Source organism: Dendrobium catenatum, unplaced genomic scaffold, assembly GCF_001605985.2.
Source record: "Dendrobium catenatum unplaced genomic scaffold, ASM160598v2 fragScaff_scaffold_932, whole genome shotgun sequence".
Taxonomy (NCBI): Eukaryota; Viridiplantae; Streptophyta; class Magnoliopsida; order Asparagales; family Orchidaceae; genus Dendrobium; species Dendrobium catenatum.
The window spans coordinates 726731-745717 of NW_021319394.1; the positions used below are offsets into that span (position 1 = coordinate 726731).

The window sequence follows — 18987 nt, forward strand, 5'->3', positions numbered from 1 at the left end:
GAAAGTTATTAATTTCAAATTTCAATCTATTTTGAATTTTAAATTCTTGCATAAAATAAGATGATTTATTTTAGAAAAGTTCTTAAATGACATCAATTTAATTTAATTAGGGATTTGTCATAATATCACATTCCCTAATTAAACATCCCTCTTTGGTAACCCCATTATTCTCTTCCCCATCTCCCCACCCCTCTACCCATCGGCCCACCCTCTCTCCTCCCATCCTTTTTTTTATTCCATCTCCTTTATTACCTCCCCAATTATTTTTCTTTCCAAGTAAGAGATATTTTTTCTTTCCCATAGTCGACCACATCAAGCCCTTGTCGCCTCAATCCATTGCAACTGCTATCTAGATTTCTGGATTAGATATTATTGTCCAGAATTTTTTCGGATCGTATTTGCTGTCCAGGACTTCCAAGACCAGCAAGATTACTGTATAGAACAATTCCTGTTTGCTGTCCAGTAGCAGAACAAGTGCTGTCCCGAAATTTCTGCATCTTCTCCTTACTGTCCTATCATCCGGAAGTTCACTGATTGCTGTCCAGAAGTTCTAGAACTTTGTAATTAGCGACTCCTTGATGTATGGCTGACCCAGAATGTTATCACGCGTTTGTTTACAACGATCAAGGACAAGTGGACATCCTTAAGTCTCCATTCTTTGACATCAACTTGGAGGTTGACCGTACCGTCGAAAACTACGTCGAAAGGATTATATTTTCTCTCGTCACCGCTATCGAAGAACAACTATCTCCTGTTCAGTGATAGATCGTTTCCAAATCTGGATAAAGCTGAATTTCTCATTCTTCAAGTCTTTTGTTTTTCTAAGTCTTCTCTTTAATTTGTGGCATCATAAAGGTTGTGCAACCTATCTCCATTTAGCTTACATCAAGAGTGTGAGTGACTGGATCAAATTAGTGCCTAATCTATATGTTTACATAGGGATTTCTTTTGAACAACTCCATGCTATGCTAATTGTGATTGGAACTGATTTTTTGTGAGTCTAGCTTTTATCTTATAATTTGGCCTAAGCTTAAATCATCTTCTTGTTATTTTAATATTTGTTTAAATCGCTAAAAGTAAACGTAATTATTGTTGCTCTAATTAAAAGGCGTGTATTTTCAACATTACATAATTACTTTCGCTTTTAGTGCTACATCATCTACTATCCTAAAAGGGTCATCGACCTGTTCACGATCGAACTGGTTAAACTGGTCGATCCGGTTTGATTTTCAAAACATTAGGCACAACCTTACTTACAAGAAGTTCATAATTACTTCATTCATCAACAACAATATTATTTACTTGATTTTTAATAGAAATATATACTTTTATAGACTATTCTTGATCACATTATTTTAGGGCTCTTAATGTTATAACCGACTCAAAAAAAAAAAAAAAAATCTAACTCAAATCCGACACTAAAAATCTATGTTCAACCCGTATAATATTTGGGTTGGGTATGTGTTAGTGTAACAAAAGTAACATCAAGCCTTTATCCCACTATATGAGGTTGGCTACATAAATCTTTTTTCTCCATTATGTCTTTTTAAGGGTCAAATTTCATCTGAATCTAATAAAAATGACATTTCTATTACTTTTTAGCAAAGAATTTTTAGGTCTACCGCTATATTAACATAGTCTAGATCTAATACATCTACTCTCTTAATCAAGTCATCAAAAAGTGATGTTTTATGTGACTCCAAATCATTTAAAGTGACTCTCTCTAACCTTATATGGCACTGTAGCTACTCCAACCTTTTCACATATATGCTCATTTCTGTCTCTAAGTAGAAACCCACTCATTCACCTGAGCATTCTCATATATGCAACACTTAAATTAATTTTTTGCTTCTCTTTTAATGGCTAATATTCTTCACAATTAAGCATTGTAAGTCACACCACCATCTTATAGAATTTTTCTTTAAATTTCTTGGGTGCTTTTCTATCACACAACAGGCTCAATGCCTTACTCCACTCCAACCATCCAACTTGATTTCTATTAATAATATCCCATCTTTTTCACCATCACTTTGAACAATAGACCCAAGATCTCTAAAAATTAATGACTTGATCATCCAAAGTCACAAGACCCCTATCATATCTATTATTACTGAAAGTACACTCCATATTTTTCGTTTTAGATCTACTCAAACAAACTTCTTTGGACTCTAAGATTGATATACATAATTCAAATTTTTCTTGAACTCCCTCTCTAGTTTTATCAAGATTCAAGAAGAATAATATCATCAGCAAAAGTCTTACACTAGGTTGCATGCTCTTATAAATGTCTAGTAAGAACATTCATGACTAAAGAAAAAAGATATGGATTTAAATCTGGTTCTTGATGTAATCCAACTGAAATAAGAAAAATATTTGGTCGAATCACCTTGTGTTTGAACATAAGTAATAACTCCTATATACATATCATTAATGATTTGAATATAAATATTATTAACACTTTTTTTTCTACAACTCTCTACAACACTTCTGTTAAAACTTTATCATATGCTCTCTAAATCAATAAATATCATGTGTAGATCCTCCTTATTCTCTCTATACTCTTAGGTTAGGATAAGTCACTAAAAAAATTAGGTTAGGTTTGGATCGTGCAGAGTCAATTCGGGTTAAGGCAAAAAATAATTAATTAGCTATTTAATTGATTTTTATGAAGAAATCATTTTTTTTTTTTTGTGGTTGTGTCCAAATCGAGTTATCATATTCATTTTTGATCGGGTTAAACACTAACTCGTCAGAACTTAAATGTTTTTTGTGTTGTGTTGGTTTGGAATTATAGGTTAATTCAATTTGGTTTGAGTTGACATTTTTGACCTGTTTATGATGCAAGTCAGTTTCATCTTTGGGTTGACTGGGGGGGGGGTCAAAATGGATTAATGGGTCGGATTTGGGTCTAACCCAAAATTGATCCGGCTTGAATTTACTCAATTCAAATCCGACCCGTTTAATAAACGGGTAAAAATAATGGAGAGACTTTTTATCATGTATAAAAACTTCAATTTGAGCCAAAACCTCTTTGTTGTTGGTTTTTCTAAGACCTTTTGTTAAGTCCTTGTTCGCCAAACATCATGGGATCATTGAGAAAGTCCGTGCTTCCTTGTGTAGGAACTAAAAAACCATCAGTAAATGCTAAATTTGGCCCATTTATTTCACAAACTTTGCTTATCTCTTTGAACCTCCTGATATATTTGGTTATTTTACAATGATCAGAAATGGAGTGAATATCTGTTGAAGGGAGTCAAACTGGAGCTACAAAGTAGAACCAACTCAAAAAATACACAAGAGTCGTCGCGCATGAAAAGAAAGAATACTATGCTAGTTCAGAGAGACTTTGTAGCCTTTGAGATTGATTCAGTTCCTGAGAAGCGTCCATATCTTCTATCAAGAGATTTTGTCTTCCTTAAACCGTTGAATGAGTTTGCTGGACCTTTCAAGGTTAGTGTTGAAATTTGCATGTTATAAGTTCTGACTTTTTCCTTAGCAAAGTTTATAGTGAGAACTTGCTTTTTACAATGCTTATGATATCTTCCTGTGATAAATTTCAAGAAAAAGCAGGAATATTAATGCAGAACCTTAAATATACAGAACATATTATATAAATCATAAAAAATATAGTTTTTTACTTCCCTCATAGCTCACTTTGTAATATTTATAATTTTCTGTTAGTCATAATTATAAGCCTTAGTAGCATTCAATATTGCCATCTTTAAAAGTGCATTTCTTTTCCTTGATAGCTTTTTCTATCTCCTTTTTTTATCACAAATATTTCTTATAAATATATGTTCTATTTTTAGACTCTACTAAAATTTTTACAACAATCTTTTTAATGAAATTAATCATCATATCCTAAATCCTGATAGCATAATGATGATCACACAAAAGAGTCCCCCAATTAAATGAAGCAAATACTTTGCATATTACTGCATTTTAATATCAGTAGGGGCATCTCCAACTGAACTCCAAACCATATGGCGTAGCTGGTTTGCTAATCGCTAATGGGTGGAGGGTGAATAGTGCGACGTCAATATTGGTGTTGCACTGTTCACCAACTCGATTTTTTTATCTCAACCGAATTTGCTGAAGAAATGCGCGAAAGACGGTTAGCTTTGCAGAAGCCACATTTGGAGTTCGATTGGAGATGAATCACGGCATTTTTGAGTTTCACTGTATTTTGGAGTGAAAAAATGGGATTTTTGGTTGGAGATGCCGTAATCATCTTTCTTTTAGATGGCTCTGTTTTTCATTTGGTGCTTGATGATTTCTTTGGTTAGGGGAGACTCTTTCGGTTGGTGAAAAGCACAACTGTTCTAGTTGAATTCGGAGACGATTTCCATTCACAGCATTCTCCAGCCAAAAGATACGATGTTAGCTTCTCCTTCAATAGAGTCTGCCTGAAGCGAGCCCACCAAGCCATATCAGTTGCAAGTGATCCTTCATTACACAATGTCCTATTCCCTGATCAAACTGTCTCATATCACCCCAACACTTCGCACTTCATCCCTGATAAGGCAGTTAAATTTCAGGACCATGTAAGGAAGATTTTGAATCACAAAGGCCCCATACCTTTTCTTGTGAATGGGCAGCTGGTCCAAAACCTGTCGCCCACCGGACTGGTTATTCAATTAGCACTGGTGAATATTTACAGAACTAATCCCCGCTGCAGAATCCTTGTATGTGCTCCCACCAACGATACATCTGATGTGTTGTTGAGAAGTTTGAAGAAAGAAATACCAGATTCTAGTCTTTTCCGAGCTAATGCTGCCTACCGAGATTACGATCTTGTGCCTGATGACATAATTCCTGCATCCCTATATGAGGAAGATGGCGAGCGCTTCGCATGTCCGCCACTTGCAGAGCTCAAATGTTTCAATATAATAACATCCACCTTTATGAGCAGCTTCAGGCTTTATGCTGCAGGGCTTGATTCGGAGCATTTCACGCACATATTTTTAGCGGATGCTTCTCTGGCTACAGAGCCTGAGGCAATTGTTCCTCTTGCTCATTTCGTTGGCAGGAACACCATCGTTGTGGTCGCTGGCTGCTCAGGCAAATCTCCTTATTGGGTGCGATCTGATATTGCTCGTAAGCACGGATTGAAAGTGTCTTACTTCGATAGGCTTCTCGCGAGGGAGCCCTATCTGAGCAATGATTCTATGTTTATTGCTCGTCTTGCTTAGATAAATTGCTCGTAGTGCAGTGATGGTTTTGGTTATTTTGATGTAGTATCGCCCAGGAGAGTATAACTGTATAAGTATGCTTTTCTAAAAGCTCTGTATGTGAATATTGTTAATTGTGTGTTTAGGGTTTAAGCTTCGTTTGGGATGACTTTTTTTCGATTTCTTAAAGCATTTTTTTAATACAAAAATTAAATTTTTTGTATTTGAAAGTTACCTTTAAGAAACAGTAAAAAAGTCGTCCCAAATGAAGCCTTTGCTGCCTTTTTGTGAATATTGTTAATTATTACTTATAGCTTGAAGATTATGGGTCTGTTTTGGACAATTTTTTAGCTTTGCTTTATTTTTTGAACTATTATAATTTCATTTGAACTTTTTTTTTCACTCATTACTTTTCAAAAAAAAAATTTAAAATGCTTTTTGTAATCATAGGAGTGAAATTATTTTCTTTATAATAATTTCAGATCCTATGTTTTGTATAGAATAAGTAAAAATTATTAAGAGATTAATGTTATATACTTATTTACGAAGAATTTATATCATATTAAATTGAAAATAAATTTAAAATTTTTTAAATTAACTCTAATATGAATTATATTAAAATATCTAATTAGATAGTATTAATGATGATGTCAAAATGATTCTATTGAAATCTCTTATCGCAAACAGTGTGATCCAGTATTTGAGAACTTGAGGGTATCATAAGAAACAAATCTGCAGTCACAGTTCAGTATTAAGTATGTTGAATATGAATCAGCATTCAAGAAAACAAAGGACAAAAGTTTCAGAATCACCATGGTAGAATTGGCAATTATTTTGATTAAGAATGTTACATTTGCGAAGCACACCTGTACTTTTCTACCTATTCTCAAGGGATAGCCAAACATGTAGATACTCGGCTAAAACATCGCTTATGCAATGTTTGGTTGCATCAACTCACTTCAACAAAATAATTGTAAGAATCAGGAAGAAAATCCTTATGCTTAGGATCATTAAGACCCCTCTACAACATTTGATCAGTTTTAGGGTGTCAATTTCAAATTACGGATTGGATTCGGGTCGAATCCGGAACTGACCTGACTTTATTCGGGTCAATCCGAACTCGACTTGTTTTTACAAACGGGACGATTTTTCGGACCTGAACTCGACCCGCTTTGAGTTCGGGTCAACCGACCCGAACCGTAAGTCTTAAACCTTATTCGATTATTCCGATTTCCTGTAACTCACGCACGCAATTCGGACCTCCAGCAGCGGCTGCCGGCGAGGCAGCGGCAGAGGTGCATGCGATGACACAACAGCAAGCAAACGAGCAGACGCGACAGTGATTCGATGTGATGTGATGTGAAGTAATGCGGGCAGCCGGGGCAGGCAGGTTGCGGGCAACGTGGGCAAGGGCAATAAGAGAGGGCAGACGGGTTTTTCGGGTCATTCCCGGGTTTTCAGGTCAACCCGAACCCCACCCGATTTTGCAAACGGGTCGATTTTTCACACTCGAACCCGACCCGCTTCGAGTTCGGGTCAACCCAAACCTAAAATTTTTGGATTCAGTTTTCAGATCGGGTCCAATATTTGACGCCCCTAATCAGCTCAATCTAATATAGCAACATCTGAATACTGCTAATGATATAGCAAGAAGTCCCTGGACCAACAACATAAGCATTCCCTTAAATTCTAACGACCAAGAGAATAGCAGAAAGCATTGAAGAATCAGGGAGAACAAAAATTCTGCTAGCATGGGCAATCAAATGGTACAGCAAGCCAACTAGACGTAGTACAAAGTACAAATCCTTTCTCCCTTTGTCGTTTATTCATCTAAGCTTTAGAAAAGTGGATTCTCTTGTGTAGTGTGCTTTAAAACAAGTAGAGAAGGACAAAGAGATTGATAAGAAGATGATAAAGGAGATTGAAATTAGAAGTTGCTAATTCACAAGCATATAGTCGTATAATTAACATCCTTGTTGCCATATATTATAGAGTTGACACGACATGAAGGACTTTCAATGATAAATAAATAAATAAATAGTAAAGAAATCAAAATTTGTTTACAAGAAAATGGAGAAAAAGCTGGTCGACTTACCTTGACTACATAGATCAGCTTAATGAAATATTATACTGGTCATCATCATCATCATCACTATAATTGCTTTCATAATAATTCTTGTTACCAGCTTCCATAATCTCTATTTGATCAGAACTAGTAAAAACAAATTTACTTGAACTCCAAGCAGGAGGGAAAGTCTTCTGCAATGCTTGTGTGAGCTCACCACCTGCTCTCTCAATCTTCAACAGGCATTTGGACCAATGAACTGCCGTTCTCATGTCAACGGTCAATTCACGGTCAACCATTTCTCTGCACACACTCAAAATCCCCAAGTAAACGAACTCCTCGGAAACCGTTGCCCTCGATAAAAGTGAACTCATTAAGCAATGGTAAGCAGCATTGTCTGGCTTCAGTCCTCTCCTTTTCATCTCTTCAAAGCACATCAAAGCCTTCTCAGGAAGAGAAGCCCGTGCCCAACCTCTGATTAGTGTAGTATATGTTTTAATGTTAGCTGTGACTCCAGCAGCCTCCATTTCTTCAATCACCTTAATTGCTTTCTGCAAAAACAATACAAGAAAGGGATCATACAGTTCTCTTTATAATGCTGAAGAGAAGCAGGTACTTTCCAAAGAGCCGTTATAATATATATAGCCAGCCAGTCTACTACATATCCTATTAATATTGGACAGCGAAATCTTTACTCGGTATGAAATTTCATACAGGAGATTATATAAAAATAAATAAAATTAATTAAAATAATATATAAAAAAAGATGTCTGAAAAAATAGATAAAAAAAAGGAGAAAAATATCAAAATGATCCCTCAACTCTTTGTGAGGGATCAAAATAGTCACCAACTCTTTTAATGGCCCAATTTAGTCCCTCAACCCTTTAAAATGGATCTTTTTTGTCCTAACATTTAATATTGGAGTTAATTGTATTAGTCAAGTATACTAGTAAATCAATATAATTTTTAAACCTAAAGTTATTGGTACCAAATTACTCTCCAATTATTTTACATCCTTTTATAATGATAATAAAAAAAGCCTTCAAGTAAAAGAAATTCACCATAAATTAAAAAAATTTCAAATATGTGCTTAATAGTACCAATTTAAACAAATTTAATTTTTCCCTGAAAAGTTGGGATATAGACTTCTCAATTATCACAAAATATTTTTTTAGAAATGTACTTGTAAATAAAAAATGCGAAGATAGAATAATTCTAGCTTTAATTTAAAAAATTATTAATAATTCTAATTTTAATTTATGAACATTATAGATAAGAATTATTAATAATTTTTTATTAAAGAAATGCTTAATAATTTTTTTTAAATACTATTATATGAAAATTATATTTAATAAATAATTTAATTAAAAAATGACGAAAATACCTTTTAATTTAACACCATTAAATCTAAAATTTGATGTTATGACTAAAAAGGCACTATATTAAGGAGTTGAGGGACCATAGTTTAAGGGGGGTCAAAGATTATTACGGGAGAAGAGCACAACAAAGATGGCGCTAACGTGGTGGCAAAAGTCAAAGCTGAATTAAAGTGAAAAGATAAATATCAAGCACGTCTAGAATGATAAAATTAAAGAAAGCGAAACTGATTTTTTTTTAATTCCCTAGTGATGAAGTGATATATTATTGTACAATGTAAAAATAAAGTAAAAAAAACATAAATCTGCATACGTGCATGTATCCTCTATTAACAAATCTAGAGTTTTGGATTACCTGCATATCACCTGCCCTACAGCATGCATTAATGAAAGAAGTATATGTATGTATGTCAGGCAGAACTCCATCAAGTTTCATTTGCTGAATCAAGTCAGCAGCTTCCCATACATCCCCTCTCCGAGCCCAACTACAACCAAAAAATAAAAAATAAAAAATAAAAAAAGAAGAAGAAAACAGAAAATCTTCAATCAAGATAATCTCCACAGGGACAAAGGAATAGGAACTGAAGTGAAGAAAACTTATAAGCAGTGATAAAAATGAAAATGGTAAATCCTGGTGTCCTTTGTTAATCAGAATTTTGTGATGCTAGAAGCAACATACTACCATATTATGCTAAAATATGACGTTGACAAGCTAAGAAGAAGGTGAAGTTCAAACTAAAAACACTCCAACAATATAGTGTATACTTATTTTAAGTACCATGTTTACAGCGGCTAGATCATCACAACACGTAAATAATAAGTTGCAGTATTAAGAATGATATCATGGAAAAGTTCAATGATAAAATTCAAATGATTATACAGATCGACATTCCAGAACTTTGAAGTTGTCATTATCTGGATGGGATCAGTAGTTTGATAGGCCGGTTCAGGGTGAACCGGCCCAGGATTAAGAACTAAAACATTTCCTATCATAGTTACAGAACCTAATCTGATACACAAAAGGATGCTAGTATGTGTGCATATGGATTAAGAACTAAAACATTATCATGATTCAAACTCAAATAATAAGATTTCCTACTGACTAGCACTAACCCATCAATCAATATGTTATATATAAAGGTGTTCCGTGGAATTTTTCGAGCGCTCATTTCCCTGGTTACTGCCAAGGCACTCTGCATCCGGCCCGATTTACAGCATGCCTTGAGTAATGACTCATAGGTAAATACATCAAGTTTCAGACCAGCATCCTTAATTTTAGTGAAATATTCAAAAGCTTTGCCAGTATCACCATCAGCTGCATAACCTTCCATGATTGTTGTGTAAGTATGCTCATTTGGAGATATGCCAGCTAGAATCATTTTGTCAATTACTCCAACCGCCTTCTCCATCTATAGCAAATAAAACACATTAGAGTATAAGAGGCTGTTTGATAGTGTGACAAATATGATGTAATAATAAGATGTTTACTGGTAAATAAAAGTGTGTGTTTTCTTCCAAGTAGGAGAAATCCGCATAACCATTTTTCTTCATAAATCTCCGCACTTAGTAGTTAAGGGTTCTACTTTGCATTGTAACCTATTTGAAATAAAATAAACAAGTCCCACACCCTTAGCAAATAGTTAAAAAGTATGAAAGTACCTGATGCTTGCGAGCCAGACCAAGAATAAGAACATTATAAGTTTCAACTGTTGGGATGCAACCAAGTCGTCTCATTAGATCAAAAATATCCAGAGCTCTTCTAGTATCTCCAGCTGTTGCAAAACCATAAATGATAGGCCTGAACGTCCGTGAAGAAGGTTTGTGCCTTTCTTTTTGCATTTCATCTACAAGACAAATAGCCCGCTCCATGTTACCCATCTTGCAGAATGCATTGATGATAATGTTGTAAACAATAGCATCAGGCTTCAAGCCAGATTTTAGCATCTCCTCAAAAATAATGAAAGCATTGGCATAATCATCTAATTGTATAAAGCCATTGATCAACATTGAATATGTCTTGCTGTTATGTTTAATCCCACAAGACTCCATTATTTTGCAAACTTCAACAGCCTTTGACATCTTTCCAATCTGAAAGAAAAAAACATAAAATTTATTATATATGAGATTGTAACCAGACATATTGGAATAAAGCGTTTAGAATATCTAGCACAACCAATAACAACAAGCATTATCCCACTATGTGTGGTCTGCTACACGAATCTTTTTTCTCCATGTACTATTAAGAGTCAAGTTCTCATTTAAATCTAATATTAAAGGTCATTTTAAAAACTTTCTAATCAAGTCTTTTTAAGTCTACCTCTATATTTGTTAACATAGGTCGGAGCTAATACATCTACTCTCCTGACAAGGTCATCAAAAGGCCGACCTTTTATGCGACCAAACTATCTAAGGCGACTCCATCTAATCTTATCTACCACTGAGCCACTCAAAACTTTTCACATATATACTCATTTCACACTCTGTCTCTAACTGTAAAGCCACTTGTCCACTTTAGCATCCTTATCTTTACAACACTAAACTTTTTTATGCTTCTCTTTTAATGGCCAATATTCTGCGCCATAAAGCATTGGAAGTCTCACCACCATCTTATAAAATTTTCCCTTAAGTTTGAGGGGTATTTTTCTATAACACAACAGAGTTGAAACATTCCTCCACTTCAACCATCCAACTTGAATAATACTAATAATATCACCATCTAATTCACTATCGCTTTGAACAATAAACCCAAGATATCTAAAACTTGCACTATTTTTAATAGCTTAAGCACTCAATGTCACAATCTCACCATTAGATCTATTCCTACTAAAATTACACTCCACGCATTCCATTTTAGATCTCAAATGAAAACCTTTAGAGTCTAAGATTAACCTCCATAATTCCATTTTTTTCATCAACTCCCTCTCTAGTTTTATCAACAAGAAGAATATCATCAGCAAAAACCATAAACCAAGGTACATCCTCTTGCAAATGTAATAAGAACATCCATGACTAAAGCAAAAAGATATGGACTTAAAGAAGAATCTTGACATAAGTAATCCAACTAAAATAAATAAAAAATACTTAGTCAAGCTATCTTGTGTTTGAACATAAGAAATAACTTTTGTATGCATATCCTTAATGACTTGAATATAAGCATCATTAACTCCTTTCTTTTCTACAACCCCCAAAGCACTTCTCTTGGAACTTTATCATATGTTTTTTTTTTCTAAATCAATAATATCATATGTAGACCCTCCTTACTCTCTCCATACTTCTCCACAAACTTCTCATCAAATGTATAACTTCTATGTTAGACCTACCCGGCATGAATCCAAATTAATTTTGAGAAACATTAATATCACGTCATAACCTATGCTCAATTATTCAATCCCCCATAACTTTGATGTATGACACATTAACCTAATTCCTCTATAATTCACACACTCTTGTGCATCACCTTTATTCTTAAAAATAAGAAACAACACACTCCTCCACTTATATAGTATCTTTTTAGTCTTCAAAATAATATTAAAAATCTTCGTGAGTCAAAAAATTCCTTGATCTTATAAACACATCCACACGTGTATTTGAATTTCATTGGATTCTATATCTTTTCCACAATCATTTTCTTTAAAACCTCTATAACTTTGATTTTACTAATAAGATGATAAAAATAAAATTCTTTATTTTCATTCTGCTAAGATCACTAAAGTTAATCTTATTCTCACAATCTTGATTGAAAAATTTATCGAAATATTTCATCCACCAATGTTAAATGTCCCCTTATAATAAAAATATTTTTTATCTTCATCCTTAATGTAATTCACTTGAACTAAATATTTATTTCTCATATCTCTTTCTTCGGCTAACTTATACATATATCTTTCTTCTTCTTTAATATATAATCTATTATATAAATCACTAAAAGCTAAATTTTTTGCATCACATATTCTTTTTTTAGAATTCCTATAGGGCCCTCTATATCTTTCTCAATTTTTCAAACTTCTACATCTAAATTAATTTATACAAAGAAACCAAATATTTATTTTATTCTACCTAATGAAGCATTAAAAATGAGCTATAATAAATTTTATATTGTAAGAAAAAGAGAAGTTACTACAATAGGTCCTTTCATCCTCCAAGTTTAGTCAAACTTGCCAAGAACTAGTGTTAATATAGTCAAACTTGCCAAGAACTAGTGTTAAATTTTATATTGTAAGAAAAAGAGAAGTTACTACAATAGGTCCAATATTCTGCGCCATAAAGTATTGGAAGTCTCACCACCATCTTATAAAATTTTCCCTTAAGTTTGAGGGGTATTTTTCTATAACACAACAGAGTTGAACCATTCCTCCACTTCAACCACAGAGGATGATGACAAACTTAAAACTCAGTGATAGGTGGAAAGAACTTATATCTTCATTAAAGAATTCTTTGCTATTACAGGAGATATATTTTCTCTTCTTGCTAAACAGTTATAAGCACAAACCCAATCCTTCTTGTACCATTTTGGAAGAGTATTTATAAATGAACAGTGAAAATCAAACTGTCAGGAAATGAATGATCATTGATGGTCAGTTGCCTCAAAACCTATGTCTTCATTGAATTTCCCCGGCATTAGTTGGAGAAGTATTTGCTTCATTGAAAGAACTTATATCTTCATTAAAGAATTCTCCACTATCACAGGGGATATATTTATTTTCTTGCTAAACAGTTATAAGTACAAATAAACCCAATCCTCATTTTGAAAGAGTATTTCCAAAAAATAAAAAAAAAATTAAAAAAGAGAGAGAGTATTTCCAAATGAACAGGGAAAATTAAACTGCCAGAAAGGAAAGATTATTGATGGACAATTGCCTCAAAACCTATATCTTCATTGAATTTCCCCAAAATTAATTGGAGATTATTTGCTTCATTGAATGAAGTATTCAAGAGATCTTGTTAAGGAGGATCTTTAAAATGTATATTGGGTCTTCAAAAAAGAGATTTAATTTCCATCTTAATCCAAGAGCAAACAGTGAATTCCGAGCAGTCTGATTATCCTACTCATTCCTTCCACAGAGTGCATTTGATTGATCATCTAAGAATGACATTTGCTTTTACACTATTTTAATAATCTGATTCTACTACTCATTCCTTCCACCATAGACATAATGAATTGAATATTATTCATGCCCAAATTTTCCAGAATTATATTTCTATTATTCTCATTATGGCTTAGTACCACAAAATGAATGTACAGCTAGGTCAAGAACCTATTTCTTCATTATTTTTAGTTGAGGAAGGGTTCGCACATCATTTTTCAATCTTATAGTAGAAAAAAAAAGGTCAAGAACCCTAGCCTTTCTTCTTCCAGAAAAGGATGGATGACGTGGTATTTGATATTTCTCCATCATGAATCCCAAAGGCTAGCCAATTTCTACATCTTCGTGTAATACCTGATGCAATCCTATGAGCATGTTGGGTTGGGCAATTTTGAAGAAGCTTAACTCAATCAGCCAAATTTTTGGGTGGATGTACTCACCCTAATTGTCATTTAACCAGGTAAGTTCTAGTTTTCCAGTATAAAGTTGTAGTTTGTCTTTATAGCCAAGTTGAGTGATTCAAGGAGTGGTTCAACCATATGGTTGCACAGTCAGTTGATGCATCACGTTCTAAAAAGCATAATAAGTTGTTTGTTCATAGGATAGCAAGGCTTGACGGGTTGCTATGTAAGATAGCTCTAAATAAACCTTCCAAGGCCTCTGGTCGTCAAAAAAGTTAAACTCAGCAGTTAGCCAGAAAGGGCAAGGTCAACTCCTCATGCTCTACACCGACCACATGTCAATTCGAGATGAAAAATAGCACAATCACGCATTAAGGTATTTTCTTTTCATGAAACTAGTAATAACTTAGGAATCCAAATTCAAAAGATTCTCCTACTTCATTACTTTAAAAGTCTTCATTAAAATTAACATTGTGATTGATTTCTTTCCTGCCTCCCTCATCCTCACTTAAATTAACATACTCACAATCATCTTCCTCTTTCCTAATCAATACAATTCAATAAGAGTATTATTTAACATAATGACATGATCAATTTTTTATAAGTTCTATTCCGCAAGATTTATGTTGATCTTTTTTTATAATTTATTTTTTACTTCTGTTGTTCTTGTTCTTTTCTCCAAAAAAAAAAAGCAATGAGATCATCCTTTGGTAATTTTGACAATGAAGCTTCATTTTTCATCTTCCACAAATCATTCGTCTGTCATCGCTCAAGAAAAGATGGTGCTACGGCACAAACCCAGATTTTGCAAGCTTTAGATCCCATTTTCCCCGAGGTAGATTAGAATTTAAATTAACCATATTTCCTATGGGGTTCCACTTCCTATGAGTGCAAGCCCTCAAAATTAATAACCTCTCATAACGGATAGAAGAGAACTCTCGATTAAAGATGAATCGATGTTTAGACAAGCAACAATTTTAATTTTGATTATGGAGGATGGAGGTAAACCCGATCAAGATCTCATAAGTTTTGTCGTCCTTGGTATACCGTAGGTTTCAGTCTACAAACACTAACGACCGTTGAATGTAGCGTCTAAGGAATCTGATTAGCAGTCATGAGTTGCCTCCTCTCAGAGATCCCGAGAAAACTGAAGTAGATGTGTGTGGAATTTAGGTTTATAATGGTTTGGGGTTTATAACTATTAGAATACCGATTATTTAATTTAGTTTGGGATTTATAACTTCATTTAGAAGTTACCCAGTTGTTTGAATTGGTTTAGGGCTTACGGCTTTGTTTAGAAGTTACCTGTAATTTGCTTTGAATTTGGGGTCGGGGCTTACGACTTTCATTGAAAATAGCCCGTATAGTAGATCTTACGGCTTCCCATGGAAGTGGCCCATATAGGTTTAAGAAGTTTTGAGAAGTGGGTCTTACTGCTTCTATAGAAGTAGCCTGTAAGGTTTAAAAGGTTGGGTCTTACTGCTTTCATTGAAAGTAGCACGTATAGCAGGTCATATGGCTTCCCTTGGAAGTAGTTTGTAGGTTTGGATTTAGGGTTGTTCACTTAGAAGTTTCCCTAGCATGCGGGTCTTATTGCTTCGCTTGGAAATAACCCGTAGTTGGGATTTAGGGTTAGGTAACTTTTACCTAGAGACTTCCCCTAACATGTGGGTCTTACTGCTTCTATTAGAAGTAGCCCGTGCAGCAGGTTTTACGGCCTCTATTAGAGGTTGTCATGGTTATCAACGATGTATTATTTGTTATGAGAAAGTTTTTCGTAACACCCTAATTAAAGTGAGACTTACAACTTTTATTAGAGGTGACTCATTGTTTGATTTTTAATTCTTTCGCCTCCCCTTGGGAGAACCCTCAACGAATTAGTTTACATAGGTTTTACTACTCCCCTTGGGAGTTACCTGTTAAGTTTAACCTAGGGTGACTTCAGCAGTAGACATGTAGTTTTACAAACTTCATTTTCTTGACACCAACGCTAGTGTTTGTGTTGTTTTGGCTTTAGTACCTTGTTTCCAGCACTTTATTTTGTCTACAGTTCTAGTTTTCTTTCAGCACTAGTTTTGCAAGTATTAATAGTTCTTTCTCCTTTAGTACTAGTTTTGTTTTAATATGAGCTTGTTTTAGTACCAATGCTGACTTTTGTTTTACTTGTTTACAGGTGTTTGTGGTGAGGAGCTGCAGGAGCTGGACCTTACAACTGTCGGAGCTTAGGTTTCTTAGGGTTTTGGAGCTTTCTTTCTATTTCATGTTTTCTTAGTTTTAGGAGTTTTGGGTTTTAGATGGTGTGCATTGTACTTAGGGCTGATTAGTAGAAAACATTGATTTTTCGTGTTTTCTATTTTACAAAATGTAAAATTCACCAAAGTGGCTCTCCCCTCAATATTTTATACTTGCATTTTTTTTTTATATTAGTTTAATTTAAGGTTTAAATTTTAAATTAAAATCAACCTTTTGGATCGTTAATTAATTTAAATATATTTTAAATTTACTTAATTATTAATTAAATTACGAATTGAATTTAAAACAGATTGCTCAACTAATTTAATTAATTTAAAGGTTTAAACTTATTAATTCATTTAATTAAAAGTTTTAGTTTTAAATTGAATTTTAATATTAATTAATCAATTGAATTATTAATTAATTAAAAAGGGTTTTAATTTATTATTAATCAATTATATTTTAAGTTATTTAATTAAATTGGATTTTTTATTTTAAATTGATTAGACACTAAGTTAGATTATTATTTAATTTGTTTAATTAATTGATTAGTTGTTTAATTAGTTAATCAATTGGTTAATTAATGTTTTAATTGATTAATTAAAGTATTTTATTAATTAAAAGCTCTCTTGCTCAATGTACTTAGTTCAATTAAGTTTGGAAATTTTTATCTAGTTATTAATTAAATTGAGTTAATCAATCATTTAATTGATTAGAAATTTAATTTTAATTGAATTAATTAATAGATTAGTTAGTTTAAAAAAATTATTTTAAATTGACTAGCTAATTAAATTTATTAATGAAGCTCTCAAATTATAAGCTCAGCAGCCTCCTGGCATAATTTTGGCAACCTACTGGGTCTCCTCCCTACGAAGGGGAGGTCGGAAGGGCACTTGCCCTTTCAAACCAGCCCAGCCAGACAGGATTCGACAACCGAGGGCTTTGGGAGACGAATCAACCTAGGAATTAGTCTTCGACTCCTCCAATTAACGCTCGCAGTGCTTCAACATTTTTCCAAGATTTGACAGCCTTTCAGCGACCCCTCCCCGCGAGGGGAGATTATGAAGGGCATTTGCCCTTTTGATCTGCTTGGCTGAATTAATAATAGACGGAAAAATGCTTCGGGAGACATATCAACCCCGACATACATCTTTGACTCCTCTGATTTGGCGATTGTAACCTCCAATTTAAAGATCGCAACATATGCTTTTTCTTTTAATAATAATAATAGAGACAAAGGCTCGACAAGTTCGTTCAGGTTGTTAGATTGGATCTGAGAACGGGCTGAGAACATGCATGGGAGGCTCGAAGCAAGCAGATCTATGGCTCGCTCGATCGGGTTGGTTCATCCGTAGAGACGGCGGGCTCAAGTGTGGATCGTCCGCAAGGATTGCACGCGGGCTACCCACGGCGGGTTGGGCTAAAGTCACATGGAGAAGAGCTCATTGAGGGACCCTGTTCATGTGTTAGAAGCTTGAGGCAGCTTGCTACCGCATGTGAGGTGAAGTCATTCACAGGAGGCTGGGATCGAATGGTGTAGGGAGGCATGGGAGTCTCGAGTGTGGCTTAGGACGGTGTTGGCAAGGAAAGCGCGGACGAGTTTGGTGCTGCACTGGTGCATGCGGATCGGAATGTTGTCGTCGATGGGATTTGAGTCGCTAGAGCAGAAGGAGATCGAGAGTAGAGGTCAAGAGGTGTCGAAAGTAACCAGGGTTTCGAGCAAAAGTGAGCGTAACCTTCCTGTTAGTTTCGTTCGTTCGTTTTATACAACCTTCACATGCAGTTGCTTCGATCACAACGTGGACAACGTGGGCGACATGGTTCGGTTATCCCTTTTTTTAGTATAATTTAATTTGAACATCATCATTCGAGAGCATATCAATAATAACCAAGGAATCTTCATTATCCACCAAATTTTATGAAAAGAATGAAATAGAGACATACGCCTCATTAAATGCATCTCAAGGAATGCTTCAAACAATTAAGCCATAAACCTCTTTCTCCCACTACAAGGTGTATGCCTCAAGGTGCTTCACAAATGTCTCAACCTGAGACGAGCCTCAAATTACATAATTTTAAATAATGGTTCCAATTAAAAGAAAATCTTGTGATGAAACAATGATGGGGGCTAAGAAAATGATAAAAAGTGGCCACAATTTCTCTTTCTTTATACTTAATTAAATACATCTTGCGTGAAAATTGGAATCTCCTGTATATCATTCAAAGGCTGATTGATATAAAATTAAAGACCTAACGAATATCTCAAGTTACGCCCTTCACCATGCAAACTCTGGTTGTTGGGTATTCATAAGAATAGCACGCAGCAAGTACAACTTTTTTTTTTTTTTTGCAGAGAAAAAAAAATATGACATCCACTTTAGAGATAAAAGAAAAAATCACTCAACCAAGTGGTCGCTGGTAGTTTCCCATAAGAAAACTTGGCTCACCGTGCATCCCTAAGAAGTCATCTTCTTACCATATACACGAAGCTCATAACAAGATCTTAATGGAAAGACCAAATATTGCCTTTTTCTAACTTATATTTACCAAAATTATTCCATAATATTGCTTATCATTACCTATTTTTACGGGTACCATGTGGCAAATGCAAAGTGTAACTTCTGATACGCTCTTTGTGCTTTTAGAATCTCTAATAAT

At 34.3% G+C, this 18987-nt stretch overlaps 2 protein-coding genes across 2 annotated transcripts in view; one reads left to right on the plus strand and one right to left on the minus strand.

The window, feature by feature from the left end:
• Nucleotides 1-3206: 3206 nt before the first annotated feature.
• On the plus strand, nt 3207-5496 carry LOC110102514 (probable RNA helicase SDE3). Its single transcript, XM_020830868.2, has 2 exons — nt 3207-3450; nt 4287-5496. The coding sequence occupies exons 1-2, from the start codon at nt 3310-3312 to the stop codon at nt 5190-5192; spliced, it is 1047 nt and encodes a 348-aa protein (XP_020686527.1). The 5' UTR covers nt 3207-3309; the 3' UTR covers nt 5193-5496.
• A 1684-nt stretch (nt 5497-7180) lies between these two features.
• LOC110102522 (pentatricopeptide repeat-containing protein At5g04810, chloroplastic) overlaps nt 7181-18987 on the minus strand; it is a 28743-nt gene continuing 16936 nt past the window's right edge. Inside the window, exons 7-10 of the mRNA XM_020830881.2 lie at nt 10272-10700; nt 9726-10021; nt 8968-9097; nt 7181-7787 (exon numbers count right to left, since the gene is read on the minus strand). Of these exons, the coding sequence (XP_020686540.2) occupies nt 7281-7787; nt 8968-9097; nt 9726-10021; nt 10272-10700 (1362 nt within the window). The 3' untranslated portion in view covers nt 7181-7280. The remainder of the gene's footprint in view (nt 7788-8967; nt 9098-9725; nt 10022-10271; nt 10701-18987) is intronic.